The sequence below is a fragment of the Thalassophryne amazonica genome, chromosome 12 (genome assembly GCF_902500255.1).
Source record: "Thalassophryne amazonica chromosome 12, fThaAma1.1, whole genome shotgun sequence".
Taxonomy (NCBI): domain Eukaryota; kingdom Metazoa; phylum Chordata; class Actinopteri; order Batrachoidiformes; family Batrachoididae; genus Thalassophryne; species Thalassophryne amazonica.
Genome location: NC_047114.1, coordinates 97321661 through 97344958, shown reverse-complemented (window position 1 = coordinate 97344958; position 23298 = coordinate 97321661). Strand labels below are relative to the sequence as shown.

At 42.1% G+C, this 23298-nt stretch overlaps 1 protein-coding gene across 1 annotated transcript in view; it reads right to left on the bottom strand.

The window, feature by feature from the left end:
* The window catches only part of LOC117522651 (neuropilin-1a-like), a 165706-nt gene that overhangs the window by 40572 nt on the left and 101836 nt on the right, over nt 1–23298 (bottom strand). Inside the window, exon 6 of the mRNA XM_034184103.1 lies at nt 17107–17273. Within this exon, the coding sequence (XP_034039994.1) occupies nt 17107–17273 (167 nt within the window). The remainder of the gene's footprint in view (nt 1–17106; nt 17274–23298) is intronic.

Below are 23298 nucleotides of genomic sequence, written 5' to 3'. Positions count from 1 at the left end.
ATTGTCTTACGTACAATTTGTACATGTTCAAATCAAATCATCATTTGTTCATGTTGTGCAAATCAAGGAATACTTGTAGAGCGCACACTGTGCATTTTGCAGTTATCAATGAGACAAATTTAACTCCATAGCTTTGAGTTAGCGGAAGTTACCATGCATGCTAATGTCCGCAACATGTCTTGTAAATCACTCCAGAGGTATTATCAGGTTCCAAAAACAACATTTTCTGTTTTATAAGTGTTTATTTCTCGCTAGTTTTTACATAATATATGACACAGAGGATATATTTACACACAAATGAAATGGAGTGTTGCAGCTAGCTACCAGGATGCGACGTCACTAGGGTTGCCAACTCTCTGAAAAATAAATAAGGGACACCTCACCGCAAGGGCCGACCGGCCGACTGACCATTGCCTTCACCCTTCCCAGCGTCTGTGTGAAACGATTTTTAACCATTTGACTTGACCCTGAATTTAGGTAGATGCATACATGCATTTGTTCTGATATGAACACGTGGAAAACAAATTATTATTTAGCAATTTATTTTTAGTGCAAAATAAATTTTCACTCACAATTTCAATATGAGCATTCTGTCTTCTTTAAAAATAAATCTCTGTAGTGCTATTGCTTAACTTAAAATTGTATAAATTAAAAAAAAAAAAAACAATAGAAAATTTGCATCATCCAAAACAATGCAACAGTGCACATTTACACATTTAGTGTAATAAAAAGTGCAAAAAATAAAGTCTGGAAAGTAAACAATACTATTATAGCGCACCTTTTCCACCCAGACATTTTCCTTTTCTCATTCTCCCCTGTATTTTTGCATTCTTTTTTGTTTTTTTTTTTTTTCTTTTTTAGGAGGAGGAGTAACGACGTTACAGACATTGCTGTCCGTAGGCATATCTGCAGTGCCAGTGTCGGTGTGTGTATCGATATCAGCCATGCTGATTTGTTATTGTCGTCCAGCGACCGTCGTCGGCTCATGACGTCGGTATCTTCTTGCGAGCAGATGTCCCTCGACCAATGAGATAAGAGTGATTCTGTATTGTCAACTCGTGTCTGTCAGCTCATTGGTGAAAAGCAGGAGAGAGGCTGGGATCAAATTTACCGTAAGTTTCCATATAAAGCGCCAGTCAATTCCATTGACATTTTACAGACTTTTTGATTCTCACAGAAATACGGGACAAACTGCGTCCCGTTTCAGGTCAATACGGAACGTACACTTTTATTTCCAAATAAGGGACGATTCCGTTTTTCAAGGGATGGTTGGCAACCCTAGACGTCACCATGCTAGCAGTGAAATGTCTTGTAAATACATTCATAGATGTTACTGGGTTCCAAAAGCAGTGTTTCCAGTTTCAGTGTTTATTTCTCGCTAGCTTTTACATAGTATATGAGAAACATGTATATAAACACACAAAATGAAGCCCCCCCCCCCCACACACACACACACACACGCAGACACACACACACAACAAAGAACTAATATCCCAATTTCATAGCCTTAAGAGTGTGCATATCATGAATGCTTGGTCTTGTTGGATTTGTGAGAATCTACTGGTACCTTGTTTCCCATGTAACAATAAGAAATATACTCAAAACCTGGATTAATCTTTTTAGTCACAAAGCACTACTATTATTCTGAACACTACTGTATTATGGACTTTGTATAACGGATTTTTCGCTCATATCGTACAAAACGTCCCGTCCAATCGTAATGTATTTCCATTAAAAACTCCTCACATGTACCAGACAAAGCAGTCTGGACATGCCCAGTAACAGAGGTATGGAATGAAGTTCAGCTCTGACACTCACCAAGTCAAGGAAAATGGGACTGTATTTCTGTGATTAAAAGCCCGGCCGTTTATTTTTTTAAACCGTGCTCAGACCTGCGCCTAAACGAGGCAGGGCGTAATTCAAGGGTGGTGATTATTAACAAAATGCTACTTGCTGCCTGAACTGTAATATGGTAAATTTCACACATATTCCTGGGTGTGACGATCCAAACGCTTAAGATCAGAGCCCTCTGCGGGGCTGCGAACCTTCACACCTGCTAAATGACAGAGATCGCCAAGGGCTGTGATTGGTCAATTTTACGTTTTCACTTATTCCTCTCCTGTCATATTTTAAGTTTTTGGCAGTGCGAATGCTGATTTCATTTCGATCATGGATCAAATACGTTTGGTAGAAAAGTCCGCAAATATGACCAACTTCACAACATGGAGTCAGAAAAAGGCGCTCAAATGACCCACAATTCATGGAGGAAATAGTATGTACCGCACCATTGATTTGGAGATTGATGGTTGTATAAAAAAGCTAATTGAGGGACAAATTAATCCAGAAATAACTGTTTTTCCTGCTGTAAAATTGCATTAAGATGTGACAGAGAACACTTTTATCAGGTCGCGATCACGTCGATGCCATTGCACAGTCACAGAGTTACAGATTGCAGAAGCATAAATAAGGTTTTAGGATCTTAAAGTTCCACTCTGCAGCGGACTTAGAAAAAGAGTGACTCGACCAAATGAAATCTTTTTCATGCACATAATGTCCAGTGTTTATTTAAGGCAGGAGTTTATTTTTTCAAGTAAATATGTCAGCCTAATTGGTACTGGGGATTCCCCATTCGGCACCTCCTGATTGTAACTAATCTGTTATATATAGCAGATTTTGTCCATTTTATACATATAACGGATTTCGATTCTAATGGACAAAATTCGCTGGTCCACCTAAATCCATGACGCGAGTTTTACTGTACTCTGTATGTCAGTAGAGACCGCATGTCATTTCTGCCACATGGACAACAAACACGGTTAAACACAAGTCAGACGAGTCTTCTGTGTCAGGAAGTCTGACAGAGTTATTGTCACAGTTATTTAACATTCCCTGGATTTGGAAGGTCAGTGTGGCATTCCTCCAGAGCCCGTGTCTGGATAGTGAGATCCTTTAAAGCTCTCTGGAGAATCTTCTGTTGTTCAGTTTCCCTGCTTGCCTTACACGAGGCACAAATGTGTTCTCCAGATGCCCGCTGAGCAGTTCCTGATCATGTCAAAGAGATCCTGAAGACAAACGTAGGACGTCTATAAATATTCCAAGCCGGAGCTGGGAAGGAAGCCTTTCCTGAGCCTACGTCACAGTGTTCAACAACAAGTCAAATGAGTCAAGTCGCAAATGAGTCACCGATTATTTACGACAAATTAGAATACTGAATTGAGTGGAAGTAGTAAATGACTTGTTTTCTGGAGCTGGGAATCATTTTTAAGGACTTTCTTGTGTTTCGTTGCAACCTGTGTTGATTGTCACAAATCGTTTGACACAGGTGATCGTCCTGCCTCATGGGACATCCTGAGAATTTACAGGACCCTCAATATGTTGCTGGACAACACAGTCAGCCTGTACACAGGTACTGTGAATTGTACCATTGAACAGTTTATTGCAAAGTAGTTAGGGGGTGCAAAGCTGGATGCAAAGGGACTGGAACAATATTATTAATCAAGGGTGTTTAGGAGGTTTGTCATCACATTAACCAATCAGAGCATCCACTTCAACCCACAGCACGATGCACAACAATGTGGTGTTGAAGAGGCATGAGGGACAGGTGAGTGGACGTGTCACGATTCGAGGTGGCTTGGCACAGAAGGCAGTAGGAGGCAAATGCAGACTCACGGACTTGAAGGTTGGGAGTGAATAAAATGCTTTATCAGGTAAACTTCGGTACACAGAATTACAGTCAGTGAGGCAGAGGTATCAGGCAGGGTACAAGCTGAGGCGTGGTCCAAAAAAATGAGCAGAGGTCAAAACACACGACGTTGAGGTGTACAAAAGGCAGAGTTAAAAAATGAGCAGAGTTCAGGGTTAAGGCAAGGCGGAGGTCAGAGCAAACAAGCAAGGTCAAATAACTACTAAGCAGAACAGGACTAAGGCGCGAGGCTGGCAAGTGAATAAATTCAATAAACTGGCGAGGGACTGTGGGACTGTGAGGGCTTAAATAATGACAGGCTAATCAGGGCGTGAAATGAGGAACAGGTGTGAGGAAAGTTCTGGAAGGGGCGTGACTGACAAACACAAAGGCAGGTGCAAGATAGTGAAGTGAAACAAAAGCAAAGCAGACAGGAACAAGAGAAATCAGAGACAGAAAAACCAACGGTGAAAAACTTAAAGTGCCCAAAAGAAAGAGGAGACCCAAAGACTAACAATTATAATGTGAACAAAACAAAAGGGTAAAACTAGGCAATAAGGTGACAAACACCAAAAGAAGACAACAAGAAAAATAAAAGACTATAACCAAAACTAGAACAGAACAGACTACGGCTGAAGTATAAAAGTGACTACAATAAACAATGGCAAAATGGCAAAACAAACTATCAGCTAAACAGAAAATAAATGAACAGAAAACAAAACCAGAGACTAGTGAATACAGACAATGTAATGAATGACTACAAAAATAAATGATAACCAGAGAATTAAACCTGTGACAAGAGCATTACACAAAGAAAAGAAATAAACAGAACCAAACTGAGACTTCAAAGACAAAGTATAATGATATGAAAAATAAAACAGTAGCATCATCAGAATAAGCCCGGACATGAGTAAGAGATAAACCTGGACATGAATGAGCTGGGGTAGAACCTGACAACAGGAGGGTTTTTGGTTATGCTGGTTTTCCAGCTGTGACCCAACTTTTCAGTTTGAGAACTAGTTTATTTTTGGCCAAAAATTTGTTCTGCAAACGTGAGACATGTGAGGGAATGACAACGCATCAATATGAAACATTCCTCATGTGGTGGCTGAGTGCAGTCATGGGTACAGAAGTCTTTAACCCGGACTCTGCCTGTGTTGTTTCTACTTGAGCCTGATGGTTCAGTTTCAGTCTGAATTAAACAGGATTTACACATATGTTTGATTTTCAGTTTTGTGTAAATCCACCATAGTGATGAAAAGAGTCGATGCAAAGCAAAATATCATTACATCGAACATAATGGTTAGATAATGGGCTCGCCGTGAGCCGTCACCCAAACTGTCACCGGGTAACATCTCTGACAGCGTTATGAATAGCAACCTGAAAATAGCATCAATATAATATGAATGACTGTAAATGAATAATGGAGGTGTTTGCCGTAGAGGAGACAGGCACACAGGAATTAACTAAGTCATAATTTTCATCTTAAGTAAGATGAATGGGAAGCCGTAGGCTAACCACGGTGTGCAGAGTTGGCCGCGTCCTGCACTTAATCAAATAAAATGGAGAAATCTCTTCACGAAAAACACCAGTCATAACTCAAACGCCTCAGCAAGTCAGGGGGTGAGAAACGGAGAGGGACATAGGACCGTAAATCACTGTGATGGGGAGTGGGTGGTCTCCAGTTTCTCCATGATGGATGGAAACAAACATCTATCAGTCATCAATGAACTGGACCTGGAGGTTCTCCAGCTTGGATCTGAGGAACAGACAGGTGATGGAGGTCACTAGTACAAATCTCCTGGGGGGATGCAGATAATGTGCACGGAAAACAGTTGTGCACAGAATAAAGACAAATAGGAACAAAAAAACAACAAAAAAAGCCGTGATTTCTGCTTTTCAAGTTACGTATCTACATTTATTAACCAACTTGACAACAAAGGACACAAACATCAGACAAGGACAGCGGGCTGATGTACCGCCTGGGACGCCCCACCAGGGGGCGCTGTGTTGGCCTATTACATTACACGCCTCCACATATAACACATGCACTGAACCCATGTGAATGTAGTTGTTGACTCATCAAGCGCCCCCTTGTGGTGTGACAGCTCCCACTTCAGGACGACTTCTTGTATATTTGAAAATCGTGACAAACTTTTTGCTTTCTACCCCCCCCTTTAAAAAAATTGCCACATGACTTTCTTACTCCATCACAGATGGTTTATTTCAAGAAACACATTTGTACAAAACACATCGACATTATTACAACGGAGAAAAATACGGTCAATTAACCTCATTTATATGGAGCTTTCAAGCTCAAAGTGCTGCTTCACGTTCACTCATTCACTCATACTGATGACAGCATGCTGCCATGCAAGACGCTCAGCTGCACACTGGAAGAAAACTGGGGACTGACGACTCCACCCAAAGGTCCTGAGTGATTTCCGGGTCTCTCAGGGATTTGGACCAAAAATTCTCTGGTCACAAACCACCTGACCCGCTTTAACCATCATCTCCAATGTTGTAAGTTGCATGGTCAAGTGATGACAGCATAACTTTTAAATGAACGTTATTATTTTACACTTGCCTCTACTAGGGCTTGCCTCTACTGGTGGTTGGCTCTCACTGCGGTATTGTATCACTTCCTGTTCCGGAGCACAGCGGTGTTTTTCTGTATCTGTTAGCTGTTTAATCTGCGCAGTTAGATTGATCTAGTTATCTAGATTACGATTTGTTTCCCAGTGTAATCTTTACGTGCCTTAACTAAAGCACTCCTTCTGCTGAATCACCTCTAAATTATTTACACATTATTCACTTTGCGTGTTTTTAGGAATCCGCTAGCTTAGCGTAGCTACTAGCTCTTAGCTGATTTAGCATGGCGGCTTCTCCTGTCTCTCCCGCACTTTTCTGCTCTGGGTGTGAAATGTTTAGTTATTCCTCGGCCTCCTTTAGCAGTAACGGTACTTGTAATAAGTGTAGCTTATTCGTAGCTTTGGAGGCCAGGCTGGGCGAATTGGAGACTCGGCTCCGCACCGTGGAAAATTCTACAGCTAGCCAGGCCCCTGTAGTCGGTGCGGACCAAGGTAGCTTAGCCGCCGTTAGTTCCCCCCTGGCAGATCCCGAGCAGCCGGGAAAGCAGGCTGACTGGGTGACTGTGAGGAGGAAGCGTAGCCCTAAACAGAAGCCCCGTGTACACCGCCAACCCGTTCACATCTCTAACCGTTTTTCCCCACTCGACGACACACCCGCCGAGGATCAAACTCTGGTTATTGGCGACTCTGTTTTGAGAAATGTGAAGTTAGCGACACCAGCAACCATAGTCAATTGTCTTCCGGGGGCCAGAGCAGGCGACATTGAAGGAAATTTGAAACTGCTGGCTAAGGCTAAGCGTAAATTTGGTAAGATTGTAATTCACGTCGGCAGTAATGACACCCGGTTACGCCAATCGGAGGTCACTAAAATTAACATTAAATCGGTGTGTAACTTTGCAAAAACGTCAGACTCTGTAGTTTTCTCTGGGCCCCTCCCCAATCGGACCGGGAGTGACATGTTTAGCCGCATGTTCTCCTTGAATTGCTGGGTGTCTGAGTGGTGTCCAAAAAATGAGGTGGGCTTCATAGATAATTGGCAAAGCTTCTGGGGAAAACCTGGTCTTGTTAGGAGAGACGGCATCCATCCCACTTTGGATGGAGCAGCTCTCATTTCTAGAAATCTGGCCAATTTTCTTAAATCCTCCAAACCGTGACTATCCAGGGTTGGGACCAGGAAGCAGAGCTGTAGTCTTACACACCTCTCTGCAGCTTCTCTCCCCCTGCCATCCCCTCATTACCCCATCCCCGTAGAGACGGTGCCTGCTCCCAGACTACCAATAACCAGCAAAAATCTATTTAAGCATAAAAATTCAAAAAGAAAAAATAATATAGCACCTACAAACTGCACCACAGACTAAAACAGTTAAATGTGGTCTATTAAACATTAGGTCTCTCTCTTCTAAGTCCCTGTTGGTAAATGATATAATAATTGATCAACATATTGATTTATTCTGCCTTACAGAAACCTGGTTACAGCAGGATGAATATGTTAGTTTAAATGAGTCAACACCCCCGAGTCACACTAACTGTCAGAATGCTCGTAGCACGGGCCGGGGCGGAGGATTAGCAGCAATCTTCCATTCCAGCTTATTAATTAATCAAAAACCCAGACAGAGCTTTAATTCATTTGAAAGCTTGTCTCTTAGTCTTGTCCATCCAAATTGGAAGTCCCAAAAACCAGTTTTATTTGTTATTATCTATCGTCCACCTGGTCGTTACTGTGAGTTTCTCTGTGAATTTTCAGACCTTTTGTCTGACTTAGTGCTTAGCTCAGATAAGATAATTATAGTGGGTGATTTTAACATCCACACAGATGCTGAGAATGACAGCCTCAACACTGCATTTAATCTATTATTAGACTCTATTGGCTTTGCTCAAAAAGTAAATGAGTCCACCCACCACTTTAATCATATCTTAGATCTTGTTCTGACTTATGGTATGGAAATAGAAGACTTAACAGTATTCCCTGAAAACTCCCTTCTGTCTGATCATTTCTTAATAACATTTACATTTACTCTGATGGACTACCCAGCAGTAGGGAATAAGTTTCATTACACTAGACGTCTTTCAGAAAGCGCTGTAACTAGGTTTAAGGATATGATTCCTTCTTTATGTTCTCTAATGCCATATACCAACACAGTGCAGAGTAGCTACCTAAACTCTGTAAGGGAGATAGAGTATTCAATTCAATTCAATTCAATTTTTTTTTATATAGCGCCAAATCACAACAAACAGTTGCCCCAAGGCGCTAGTATCTCGTCAATAGTTTTACATCCTCATTGAAGACAACTTTGGATGCTGTAGCTCCTCTGAAAAAGAGAGCTTTAAATCAGAAGTGTCTGACTCCGTGGTATAACTCACAAACTCGTAGCTTAAAGCAGATAACCCGTAAGTTGGAGAGGAAATGGCGTCTCACTAATTTAGAAGATCTTCACTTAGCCTGGAAAAAGAGTCTGTTGCTCTATAAAAAAAGCCCTCCGTAAAGCTAGGACATCTTTCTACTCATCACTAATTGAAGAAAATAAGAACAACCCCAGGTTTCTTTTCAGCACTGTAGCCAGGCTGACAAAGAGTCAGAGCTCTATTGAGCTGAGTATTCCATTAACTTTAACTAGTAATGACTTCATGACTTTCTTTGCTAACAAAATTTTAACTATTAGAGAAAAAATTACTCATAACCATCCCAAAGACGTATCGTTATCTTTGGCTGCTTTCAGTGATGCCGGTATTTGGTTAGACTCTTTCTCTCCAATTGTTCTGTCTGAGTTATTTTCATTAGTTACTTCATCCAAACCATCAACATGTTTATTAGACCCCATTCCTACCAGGCTGCTCAAGGAAGCCCTACCATTATTTAATGCTTCGATCTTAAATATGATCAATCTATCTTTGTTAGTTGGCTATGTACCACAGGCTTTTAAGGTGGCAGTAATTAAACCATTACTTAAAAAGCCATCACTTGACCCAGCTATCTTAGCTAATTATAGGCCAATCTCCAACCTTCCCTTTCTCTCAAAAATTCTTGAAAGGGTAGTTGTAAAACAGCTAACTGATCATCTGCAGAGGAATGGTCTATTTGAAGAGTTTCAGTCAGGTTTTAGAATTCATCATAGTACAGAAACAGCATTAGTGAAGGTTACAAATGATCTTCTTATGGCCTCGGACAGTGGACTCATCTCTGTGCTTGTTCTGTTAGACCTCAGTGCTGCTTTTGATACTGTTGACCATAAAATTTTATTACAGAGATTAGAGCATGCCATAGGTATTAAAGGCACTGCGCTGCGGTGGTTTGAATCATATTTGTCTAATAGATTACAATTTGTTCATGTAAATGGGGAATCTTCTTCACAGACTAAAGTTAATTATGGAGTTCCACAAGGTTCTGTGCTAGGACCAATTTTATTCACTTTATACATGCTTCCCTTAGGCAGTATTATTAGACGGTATTGCTTACATTTTCATTGTTACGCAGATGATACCCAGCTTTATCTATCCATGAAGCCAGAGGACACACACCAATTAGCTAAACTGCAGGATTGTCTTACAGACATAAAGACATGGATGACCTCTAATTTCCTGCTTTTAAACTCAGATAAAACTGAAGTTATTGTACTTGGCCCCACAAATCTTAGAAACATGGTGTCTAACCAGATCCTTACTCTGGATGGCATTACCCTGACCTCTAGTAATACTGTGAGAAATCTTGGAGTCATTTTTGATCAGGATATGTCATTCAAAGCACATATTAAACAAATATGTAGGACTGCTTTTTTGCATTTACGCAATATCTCTAAAATCAGAAAGGTCTTGTCTCAGAGTGATGCTGAAAAACTAATGCATGCATTTATTTCCTCTAGGCTGGACTATTGTAATTCATTATTATCAGGTTGTCCTAAAAGTTCCCTAAAAAGCCTTCAGTTAATTCAAAATGCTGCAGCTAGAGTACTGACGGGGACTAGAAGGAGAGAGCATATCTCACCCATATTGGCCTCTCTTCATTGGCTTCCTGTTAATTCTAGAATAGAATTTAAAATTCTTCTTCTTACTTATAAGGTTTTGAATAATCAGGTCCCATCTTATCTTAGGGACCTCGTAGTACCATATCACCCCAATAGAGCGCTTCGCTCTCAGACTGCAGGCTTACTTGTAGTTCCTAGGGTTTGTAAGAGTAGAATGGGAGGCAGAGCCTTCAGCTTTCATGCTCCTCTCCTGTGGAACCAGCTCCCAATTCAGATCAGGCAGACAGACACCCTCTCTACTTTTAAGATTAGGCTTAAAACTTTCCTTTTTGCTAAAGCTTATAGTTAGGGCTGGATCAGGTGACCCTGAACCATCCCTTAGTTATGCTGCTATAGACTTAGACTGCTGGGGGGTTCCCATGATGCACTGAGTGTTTCTTTCTCTTTTTGCTCTGTATGCACCACTCTGCATTTAATCATTAGTGATCGATCTCTGCTCCCCTCCACAGCATGTCTTTTTCCTGGTTCTCTCCCTCAGCCCCAACCAGTCCCAGCAGAAGACTGCCCCTCCCTGAGCCTGGTTCTGCTGGAGGTTTCTTCCTGTTAAAAGGGAGTTTTTCCTTCCCACTGTAGCCAAGTGCTTGCTCACAGGGGGTCGTTTTGACCGTTGGGGTTTTACATAATTATTGTATGGCCTTGCCTTACAATATAAAGCGCCTTGGGGCAACTGTTTGTTGTGATTTGGCGCTATATAAAAAAATTGATTGATTGATTGATTGATTAATATATCTCTCTCCAAATATAAACGGCAGGTTTTATCATTATACCTCAGCGTCCTCGGCTGCAGTCCAGGAGCTAAAATATGTCCCCCGACACACAATAGATGGTCTCAGAAAACCACAGGTACTAATGCCGCGCTGTTGCTGCCTTCCTGTCTACTTCCTGTCTCAGTCCCCACAGGAAATAAGTGAGGATCTGTTTTTCCTGTGAGGGCCATTGTGAGTCTTCCTCTATGAGTTCCTGTCCTGCACACCAGGTCCACCTGCACCAGCAAACACCAGGTCTGTCTCAGGGAGTGACCTCACCTACACTCAGATCTTCTCCAGCGTAAATCTCAAAGGAGGTCATCTGATAAGAGAATTTTTTAAATTATTGACATCAGAAGAAAAGAAGAACCCACTAAATTTTGATGATGTTCTGATCTGGATTCTGGATCATTTGATAAGATTTTAGCACCAAAAAGCCCAAACAAACCAGGATTATTAAATAAAGTTACCATACTTTCTGGTTAATAAGTTGCGCTGGACTAAAAGTCGCAAGATGCATGTGCACACCACAGCCTGTGCTGTTACTTCATATAAGGACTTTTAAATACCACAAATTTTTTTATTTTTTTTTATTGCCTTTATTTGAAAAGGGACAATGTACAGAGACATTAAGCTCATAAAACAAAGATGATCTGTACCAGATTGTAGCTAAATAGCTAGTTTCCATCTGCAGTCCCCATTACATAATAAAATACAGTGAAAGAATACTCAAACAATACCACACATACAGTCTGACACTGTCAGACACACACACTCCCACAACCGCTCCAACTTTCACACATGGGTGATTCCATAGCAATGGAACTACAATCTCAGCACACCTTCAATGGGGAACCAAAATATGGCCAGATTTTCCTGTCATCGTAATTCCGCCACCACAGAACCACCCACATATACAATATAAATTATACATTTCAACAATGATTACAATTACAGACAAGTCCTTATCTTAAAGAAAATAAATAAATAAATACATAATGACTTACCTAATATATCTACCATTTTATATCAAGACATAAATAACAAATAATCACTTCTACACAGTAATATTAGTGCTGACAGGTTTGGTTGTTCCCTAGCCACTGTTTAAGCTCTGCTGTTAAAGTGATATAGCTTGTCTGATGTTTTAGTTCGTTTGGAAGGTTATTCCATTCTTTTATGGCATTATAAGAAAAAGCAGTTTGTGCAAATGAAGTTTTGCGCTTTGGGATGGCACACTGCCCCCTGGTGGAGGCTCGTGTGGCTCTGGTAGTGACTGTAAGATGTGTAGTGAACAAAGTCCTTAAGTGGTGCAGGGGCAGAGTTATTTAAGATTCTGAAGACCAGACGAATTGAGGCAAATCTCTGGATATTATCAAAATCGAGGAGTCCATGTTTTTCTAGAATATGGCAATGATGGTATTGTTTTGGTTTCCTGTCCAGTACTTTTAGGGCTTGCTTGTAAAGTGATTCTAATGGCCTAAGGGTAGTTTTTCCTGCCTGGGACCAGCAGGTTATGCAGTAGTAAACACGGGACATTATCATGGCATTAAAAAAGATTTGTGCAGCTTCTTGTGTGAGTGAGTTTCTGATGCATTTAAAAGTTTTAATATTGTATTTGAGGCTTTGACACAGTTGTTTAACATGTTTTTTGAAGGTGAGTGTGGGGTCTAACATGATACCTAAATATTTGTACTCTGTCACATTCTGAATTGTTTCTCCATTTACTGTAATATTGGGAAAGGGTGACTTTTTGCATTTATTAGTGAAATACATTGCAGCAGTTTTCTTTGTGTTTAGAGTGAGGTATGAGTCACGTAGCCACCTGGCTACCTTCTCCATGGCTACGGTGAGTTTATTGGCTACCTGTTCTGCATCCTTCCCCCAGACATAAACAACCGTGTCATCTGCGTACATCTGGACGTGTACATCTTCACACACAGATGGAAGGTCGTTTATATAGAGTGAGAAAAGGAGAGGGCTGATATTAGAGCCTTGTGGTAAACCAAAATGGATATTTTCTATAGATGAACTGATGTTATTGATGCGGACACACTGAGAACGGTCGGACAGATAGGACTTAATCCAGGCCAGAGTATTTGAAGACAGTTTATATTGTGTTAGTTTCGACAGTAGTATGGTATGGCTAACGGTGTCAAATGCCTTACGGAGATCTAAAAAATAGCTCCTATAACCCCTCCATTGTCTAGATTTGATTTTATTGTTTCAATGAGCAAGCAGCAGGCAGTTTCAGTCGAGTGATTTGCACGAAACCCAAACTAAAAATAAGTAAGATGGACAAATAAATGTGCATTGGGCAACTGGCCTTGGGCAACAATGATCCCTCGGGGTGACATTCCATTATGCTGCCCGATAAACCAGTCACCATTTGTTTTATTATACATCTGTGTAGTTAATAAATTTATCTTTACAATTGTGTGAAAAATTTGCTCCCATCAGTATCCACGGACGCAAACCTTCTGCTCTCTGCCATGATGTCGTCTGTGACACATCACCCCTGCGCATGCGCGAAACGTTGCCTCGTTATGACAAAATCTGTCCGCAATCACTCATAATGTTGCTGGAAATGGTGAAAAATCAGGCAATAATGTGGGTATTGTTAACTTTGGATGATTTATTGTGAAAAGTATTGCAATTATTACATGTGAATCAGCCAATCAGAACAAAGGATTTCAGTCAGATGTATAATAATATCTAACGCAGTTAAGACAAAATTAATCATCAGATGGACATGGATGGAGAAATAAACAGTGGAATTATGCATGGCCTTTTGGTGTGGTATGTACCATAAGGACGAATAAATTCAAAAAATACGCTAGATGGACAAATAATGCAATGAACCAAAGGCTGGATGTTATCTGATGCAGTTTGGAAAAAATAAATCATCAGATGGACATGTATTTTTTTTTTAGGCCCATAGCACTGGAAACACTACAATAAAAATGTAAGTACACTGGATTTTTTTTCTTTTTCTCAGTTTTTTATTTTGGGATGTTTGTGCACTGTTGCAGTGTAATGTTATTACTGATGCTTATTTTTTAATCACTGGACTTGATTTCTGAGAAAGCCAGATACAAATTGTTATTATTTTTTAATCATCAATGATAAAAAATTGATGATGAAAATCGTGATTTTTTTTTTTTTGCTATATAAAATGCAGGATCTCCCCCCTTTCCAAAAAAGCCCCAAAACAAAAAACAACAATGTAACGTATATATAAAATATGGTTTTCTTCTGACATTTTTCCAGAAATATTAGTTATAAGAGTTAGAATTTATCAATAAAACTGGCTTTCAAACTACAACCTGATGCATCACAATACACCTATTTTTATTATTTACTATTTCTATTTATCAACATCAACCATCACAAAACTGATGAAACAAAAATGTTAAATCTTGATTTTGATGCACACGCTTCAGTGGAGGTGAGGTCCTAAAATAAGGATCACTGTCAGACTCTGACGTCTGCTTCATGGTTTCCAGAAGAATACTTTCTCATCTATCTATAAAGCAAGAAGCATCTGTGTGTATGTGGCTCACATATCACTCTGACTATTTATCACATCGACCTCAGTTTTTGGATATGTCTTGTGCATGGCATGATGAAGTGCATCCTTTATTTTGAAAATTTTGGGAATTAATTTTCAAAACATTTATTTTGATTAACACTGTAACATTTGTACTTCCAAGATGGAGTGGCTCGCTGATGTTACTGTTTGCAAAGTTAAACAACATCAGATAGTTTATGTTGCTCGCACCATTTCACAATAAAATGTTTAATGCCAGCAAATACTTTTACTGTGAAATGCATTCTGCCAGTGTTCCTTGCAACTGAGTTGAACTTGACAACACTGAGGAAACGTTAGCTAAAATCTGTTTTTTGCTAACACCTACAAATTTCCCACAATTTGTACAATGTTTCATTAAGTACATAAGTTGAATAACATTTATATTTGCTGTGAGTTAAAGTTTAAATAAACTGTGTCCAGGATGTGGGGTACTGAGGATTTGCTGTTTCAAATATTCTAAATGTTCTGTTTAATTTTGTCTGAGTCTCTTCCAATAACCTGTTTAATAGAAATCCTTTTATTTTCATATAATTGATAAAACAGATTTTTTTAAAACAATATGAAATACTGTATTTAAATAATAAAATATAACATAACTACACCTCTTTGTACATCCCACCTTCAAACACAACCACATACGACCATCCATGAGAAATTTACTGACTCTACCAATAATGCAGCAGATAACAGAATATTTGCAGAGGAATCCTTCAAATCCTGTTACAATACGGGTCAATTGAAGAACTGCATAGGGTAAAAAAAAAATGTTCCAATCATATTGAAAGCTATAACACATTATGTGTCTGATCACAAAGATTCTAAAAAGCTATAGTTTGGACTATCTGTGACTGAATGTTCTGGAGTTATGGGGTAAAAACAGCAAGAATGGTGACAAAGGTCACTTTCAGTTTGTACAGGGGTCAAAAGTTAAAGTTGCTCCAATTATGGTAAAACATGATGCAAATTATTGGTTGAGTTAGTAGGATTTTAAAAAGGAATAGTTTGCACCATGTGTCATGCTTAGTTATCATGTTACAGGGTAACATATGTCACATGTCATAGAATCCAATGGACGTCGACCTTGTTTGACCTTTACTTTGGAGACCAAACATTCAATACACTCAATACAATATTCCATTTGTTAATCCTATTAGTTCAACCAAAAATTTGCACCACATTTTACCAAAACTGGAGCAACTTTAACTTTTGACCCCTGTACAAACTGAAGCTGACCTGTCACCATTCTTGCTGTTTTTATTCCATAACTCCAGAACATTCAGTTATAGATAGTCCAAACTATACCTTTTTGGAATCACTGTCATCAGATACACAATGTGGTATCACGTTCAATATGATTGGAACATTTTTTTAATTTTGACCATGTGCAATTCTTCAATTGACCCCTACTTAGCCCCCTATTGAAAATTCAAATAGCTGAAGTTATTTTTCTACAATATGTACCAAAAGGTATACACAGTCAAATTTTGGTGCTTGTAACCGGAGTTGAAGGATTCTGACAGTTATCTGCTGTACTACAATGTTCTTCTATAGGAACACAAACTTCCTACAGCCACTGCACTAGTCATAAGTGGTGAAAAAATTATTAAACAATTTCACAACGTTTGGAGAAGTTTGCCATCATGGAGATGACGGACAATTTGAACATTTAAAAAGGGGCTGAAGTGTGTTGTAGGTCATCTTGGCCCATGGAGACACATCCCACTGTAACTTAACACACACTGTGAGAGTAGAAATTCTCTTTAATAGAGTTAAAGTCCCACATTTTAAAGATCAAGAAGCACAGTGACGCACCCCAAAAAACATGGAACTTTCTGACTCTGACTGCGGGGCGGCCGTGCTGGTCTTGTGTGCTGATTGGTGACGGGATGCCGGGCGCCTTTTAGAATTCATTTCCAGGCCTGTGTGGAGCTTATTCATACACACGAGACGTTAAACTGATCGAAACAATCAGAGACAAATGTCAGCGTCCTCACGCCACATAATCCACCTGAGGAAAGGATGCTGCAAACTGCATCAGACAGACGAGGGAACTAAACACGAGGTTCTTCTGTTTCCACATTTAATGACCGCAGGACGCTACGTCAGAAGATGAGAAAAACCAGCGGCGCTGGAGAGGCGGGCGTCCATAAATAATGCATGTGTTCTTTCACGTCCTGCGTCCCAATAACGTACGGAAAAATGGGACGACTGAGTGAACAATATGCAGACCAGATGTGAACAAGATCTCAGCGGTGCAGCCAAGTCCAGGCTGAGGAGCACGTTTGTCTGGAGATGAATGAGCACACGCGCCTTTTGAGATCAGACTCAAAAATGAGGCCGAACATGAGGTCATTTGACGTTTTCCCTCCCAGAGGGAAAAATAGTGGAAAGACAGTTGAATGTAAACAAAAATCTACCTGCTCAGCTTTACTGTCTTGCTGTAGTTCAAAAATAAAGCTTGAGGGGGAGGACTGACCTGTATCCACTCCCTGACCGAGTCGTCTGAGGGGGTCCAGCCGTTCTCCTGGAAGTTGAGGCGTGAACGTTCAGGAGACCAGTCTTTGTTGTACTGGGAAGAAGCGCTGATCTGTTCCGAGGTGATTTTCCCCGACTCCATGCCCAGCGGCTCCATGCATTCAAAATCTGGAAAAGGTTCATTGAAAAGGTGACAGAAGATCAGCCCCATATGCAGTTTGGGAGCCCTTTTTTTTTTTTTTTTTTACACCCACCAAGGACATAATAAAATCATCAGCGTTTATTTATTTATTTGTCTGTCTGTAAATTAGCAGGATTACGTCTAAACTACTGAATGGATTTTGAGGAAATTTTCATCACAGATAGATGTTAGGTCATGGAAGACTCCACTGAATTTTGGAGGTGATTCGGATCTGGATTGGTGGACGTCAGAAATCCCTCTTTGCTCTTGTTTTTTTGTTTGTTTCTTTGTTTGTTTGTTTGGGGTTTTTTTTGGCGCTTGCACTGGAAACTGTGAATTCTTTTGGAATATTGTGTTTTGGTGACGCAGATGAACAGAAGGACTACGTAGACAGAAGGTGACACTGTAGCGCTGCATGAATTCGTCCTGTTCCACCAATTTCTTCATTAGAAAAGAGTCCAAGACTGTAAATCCCATGAACACTCAAATTTCTGCTGTTGTCAAATTCATATATTGTTTTCCACAAATACGAGGGCTGTCAATAAAGTATAGGTCCTTTTTATTTTTTTCAAAAACTATATGGATTTCATTCATATGTTTTTACGTCAGACATGCTTGAACCCTCGTGCGCATGCGTGAGTTTTTCCACGCCTGTCGGTGACGTCATTCGCCTGTGAGCACTCCTTGTGGGAGGAGTCGTCCAGCCCCTCGTCGGAATTCCTTTGTCTGAGAAGTTGCTGAGAGACTGGCGCGTTGTTTGATCAAAATTTTTTCTAAACCTGTGAAGCACATCGAAGTGGACACGGTTCGAAAAATTAAGCTGGTTTTCAGTGAAAATTTTAACGGCTGATGAGAGATTTTGAGGTGATTCTGTCGCTTTAAGGACTTCCCACGGTGCGAGACGTCGCTCAGCGCTCTCAGCCGCCGTCGTCAGTCTGTTCAAGCTGAAAACCTCCACATTTCAGGCTCTATTGATCCAGGACGTCGTGAGAGAACAGAGAAGTTTCAGAAGAAGTCGGTTTCAGCATTTTATCCGGATATTCCACTGTTAAAGGAGATTTTTTTAATGAAAGACGTGCGGACGGATCCACCGCGTCGGCTGCGTCCCGACGCGGTGCGGCGGCACAGGAAAAACACCTCCGTGTTGATAACCATTTGTAAAATCCAGGCGGCTTTTGATGGCTTTCAGTGGAGTGAGTATATGAGAAATTGTTTAACAGCTGGACATGTTCCAACTTGTCCTTAAGGCTTTCAACAGAGGTGTTTTTCCTGTGGCGGAGCGTCGCGGCGGCTGCGTCCCGACGCGCGGACCCGTCCGCACGTCTTTCATTAAAAAAATCTCCTTTAACAGTGGAATATCCGGATAAAATGCTGAAACCGACTTCTTCTGAAACTTCTCTGTTCTGTCACAACGTCCTGGATCAATAGAACCTGAAATGTGGAGGTTTTCAGCTTGAACAGGCTGATGACGCTGCCTGAGAGCGCTGAGCGACGTCTCGCACCGTGGGAAGTCCTTAAAGCAACAGAATCACCTCAAAATCTCTCATCAGCCGTTAAAATTTTCACTGAAAACGAGCTTAATTTTTCGAACCGTGTCCACTTCGATGTGTCTCACAGGTTTAGAAAAAAGTTTGATCAAACAAAGTGCCAGTCTCTCAGCAACTTCTCAGACAAAGGAATTCCGACGAGGGGCTGGACGACTCCTCCCACAAGGAGTGCTCACAGGCAAATGACGTCACCGACAGGCGTGGAAAAACTCACGCATGCGCACGAGGGTTCAAGCATGTCTGACGTAAAAACATATGAATGAAATCCATATAGTTCTTGAAAAAAATAAAAAGGACCTATACTTTATTGACAGCCCTCGTATAATCAGTTCTTTGTGTCAGGTTGCAATCAAATACTCAACAAAACTATTAGAAATCCACTGATATTGATTTTGTGGGATATTAGGAAGTAAAAATTTTTGAAACTGATTTATCTGTCACCATAAATAATGCCCTAACATTTTGTGAGCAAACTCCTATGGCAAAGAAATGTAACTTGGGCTTGATATTGTACAGATATTGTACACTGCCAAAAAGGGGTGTCTAAAAAAGATACACTCAAAACAAATGATCTGTCCATGCAGCAAGATCATTTCACTTGACAAGATTTCCTGGATTAAATGGTAAATGGACTGCATTTATATAGCGCTTTTCCACCTGAATCAGACGCTCAAAGCGCTTTACAATTATGCCTCACATTCATTCACATTCATTACAGTAGAGGTCTTTCAGAAAGCGCTGTAACTAGGTTTAAGGATATGATTCCTTCTTTATGTTCTCCAATGCCATATACCAACACAGGGCAGAGTAGCTGTTGTGAAAGTGTAGTGACACGGACCCACAACAGGGGGCGCAAATGAACGGTCAATAGATGAGCCAAAAAGTAACAATTTAATGTTGTGAAATGTGCACAACGAATATACAGACAATCTCAGAATATGATTACAGTCAAATTACAAAGGTGACGTGTGGGCAGGCTCAAGGATAGAAGACGTCTGTCCTGAGAAGGGCCGGAACCACACGATTTCTGCCACCACCGAACCTGGTGAATACTGGAGTCGCCAAGTCCCGAATTCCCAGGTGATCACCGTCTCTGACTGTCGGATCTGATACTGCTGGTGAGAACAAAGACAGTCAAGTGTGGGTGTGTGTACACCCAGTAACAACAACGGTGGGAATGCCACCTCCACCTCTCACTCAATATGTGATGAGTACCGCAGTGATTCCTCAGGGGAAAAGAGTGCCGTCCTGCACTCACTCAGCTTCCACAGATAGAGGAACCGGTACTCCTGCAAACACTCACAATATACAGATATATTGTAACACAAAACGGCTGAGGATATTACCTTCAATGAAGTACGATATCTCGGCGATGAGGTGGAGATGACGTCTGGGTTTTATGGAGTGAGGTGATGAAGAATGCGTGACAGCTGTCAGGAAGTAATGAGTAACAGCTGTCACTCCCGGCTGTGTCCGTGGCGGCAGCGCCCTCTCGTGCCTGAAGCCCGCACTTCAGGCAGGGCGCCCTCTGGTGGTGGGCCAGCAGTACCTCCTCTTCTGGTGGCCCACAGAACAGGACCCCCCCCTCAACGGGCGCCTCCTGGCGCCCGACCAGGTTTGTCGGGGTGTCGGCGGTAGAAGTCGGCCAGGAGGGCCGGATCCAGGATGAAGCTCCTCTTCACCCAGGAGCGTTCTTCGGGTCCATACCCTTCCCAGTCCACCAGATATTGGAACCCCCGGCCCATTCGACGGACGTCCAGGAGCCGGCGCACTGTCCAAGCCGGCTCCCCATCAATGATCCGGGCAGGAGGCGGCGCCGGACCGGGAGCACAGAGGGGTGAGGTGTGGTGAGGTTTGATCCTGGAAACATGGAAGACCGGGTGGATCCGCAGTGAAGCTGGGAGCTGGAGCTTCACCGCGGCAGGGCTGAGGACTTTGAGGATATGGAAGGGGCCGATGAACCTGTCCATCAATTTTGGAGACTGTACTTGCAGGGGGATGTCCTTCGTTGACACCCACACCTCCTGCCCGGGCTGGTATGCAGGGGCCGGGGACCGCCGGCGGTCTGCTTGGGTCTTGGCCCTCGTCCGGGCTTTCAACAAGGCAGAACGGGTGGTGCGCCACACCCGACGGCACCTCCGAAGATGGGCCCGGACCGAGGGCACACCGACCTCTCCCTCCACCACGGGAAATAATGGGGGCTGGTACCCCAAACACACCTCAAATGGGGAGAGGCCGGTGTCAGAAGACACCTGGCTGTTATGCGCATACTCGATCCAGGCCAGATGGTTACTCCAGGCCATTGGGTGCGCGGATGTTACGCAGCGAAGGGTCTGTTCCAGTTCCTGGTTGGCCCGCTCTGCCTGTCCGTTCGTCTGTGGATGGTACCCGGACGAGAGGCTCACGGTGGCCCCCAGTTCCCTGCAGAAGCTCCTCCAGACGTGCTTCAGGGGATGGTGGGAGGGGTTGTTGAACCACCACTGGAATGTTCATATCCTGCACAGGGTCGACAGGAGGATGAGCTGCAGCAGCGCCCTGAGCACTCGCCGCCATCTGCGCGGAGAGAGCCTCCACCCTGCGGTTCAGGAGGATGTTTTGCTCAGTCATTTGATCCAACCGAGCCATAAAGGCGGTGAGAATGTGCTGCAGCTCACCAATCACGCCTCCTGCAGACGCCTGCGCTCCCTGCTCTCCCATTGGTCCTTCAACAGCCGGGTGACGCCCCTCGGAGTCCATGACGCTGGCCGAGATATCCTGTTGTGAAAGTGTAGTGACACGGACCCACAACAGGGGGCGCAAATGAACGGTCAATAGATGAGCCAAAAAGTAACAATTTAATGTTGTGAAATGTGCACAACGAATATACAGACAATCTCAGAATATGATTACAGTCAAATTACAAAGGTGACGTGTGGGCAGGCTCAAGGATAGAAGACGTCTGTCCTGAGAAGGGCCGGAACCACACGATTTCTGCCACCACCGAACCTGGTGAATACTGGAGCCGCCAAGTCCCGAATTCCCAGGTGATCACCGTCTCCGACTGTCGGATCTGGTACTGCTGGCGGGAACAAAGACAGTCAAGTGTGGGTGTGTGTACACCCAGTAACAACAACGGTGGGAATGCCACCTCCACCTCTCACTCAATATGTGATGAGTACCGCAGTGATTCCTCAGGGGAAAAGAGTGCCGTCCTGCACTCACTCAGCTTCCACAGATAAAGGAACCGGTACTCCTGCAAACACTCACAATATACAGATATATTGTAACACAAAACGGCTGAGGATATTACCTTCAATGAAGTACGATATCTCGGCGATGAGGTGGAGATGACGTCTGGGTTTTATGCAGTGAGGTGATGAAGAATGAGTGACAGCTGTCAGGAAGTAATGAGTAACAGCTGTCACTCCCGGCTGTGTCCGTGGCGGCAGCACCCTCTCGTGCCTGAAGCCCGCACTTCAGGCAGGGCGCCCTCTGGTGGTGGGCCAGCAGTACCTTCTCTTCTGGCGGCCCACACAACAGTAGCTACCTAAACTCTGAGTGAGAGAGATTATCTCGTCAATAGTTTTATATCCTCATTGAAGACAACTTTGGATGCTGTAGCTCCTCTGAAAAAGAGAGCTTTAAATCAGAAGTGCCTGACTCCGTGGTATAACTCACAAACTCGCAGCTTAAAGCAGATAACCCGTAAGTTGGAGAGGAAATGGTGTTTCACTCATTTTGAAGATCTTCACTTAGCCTGGAAAAAGAGTCTGTTGCTCTATAAAAAAGCCCTCCGTAAAGCTAGGACATCTTACTACTCATCACTAATTGAAGAAAATAAGAACAACCCCAGGTTTCTTTTCAGCACTGTAGCCAGGCTGACAAAGAGTCAGAGCTCTATTGAGCCGAGTATTCCTTTAACTTTAACTAGTAATGACTTCATGACTTTTTTTGCTAATAACATTTTAACTATTAGAGAAAAAATTACTCATAACCATCCCAAAGACATATCGTTCTCTTTGGCTGCTTTCAGTGATGCCGGTATTTGGTTAGACTCTTTCTCCAATTGTTCTGTCTGAGTTATTTTCATTATTTACTTCCTCCAAACCATCAACATGTCTATTAGACCCCATTCCTAACAGGCTGCTCAAGGAAGCCCTACCATTAATTAATGCTTCGATCTTAAATATGATCAATCTGTCTTTATTAATTGGCTATGTACCACAGGCTTTTAAGGTGGCAGTAATTAAACCATTACTTAAAAAGCCATCACTTGACCCAGCTATCTTAGCTAATTATAGGCCAATCTCCAACCTTCCTTTTCTCTCAAAAATTCTTGAAAGGGTAGTTGTAAAACAGCTAACTGATCATCTGCACTCATTTAGAAGATCTTCACTTAGCCTGGAAAAAGAGTCTGTTGCTCTATAAAAAAGCCCTCCATAAAGCTAGGACATCTTACTACTCATCACTAATTGAAGAAAATAAG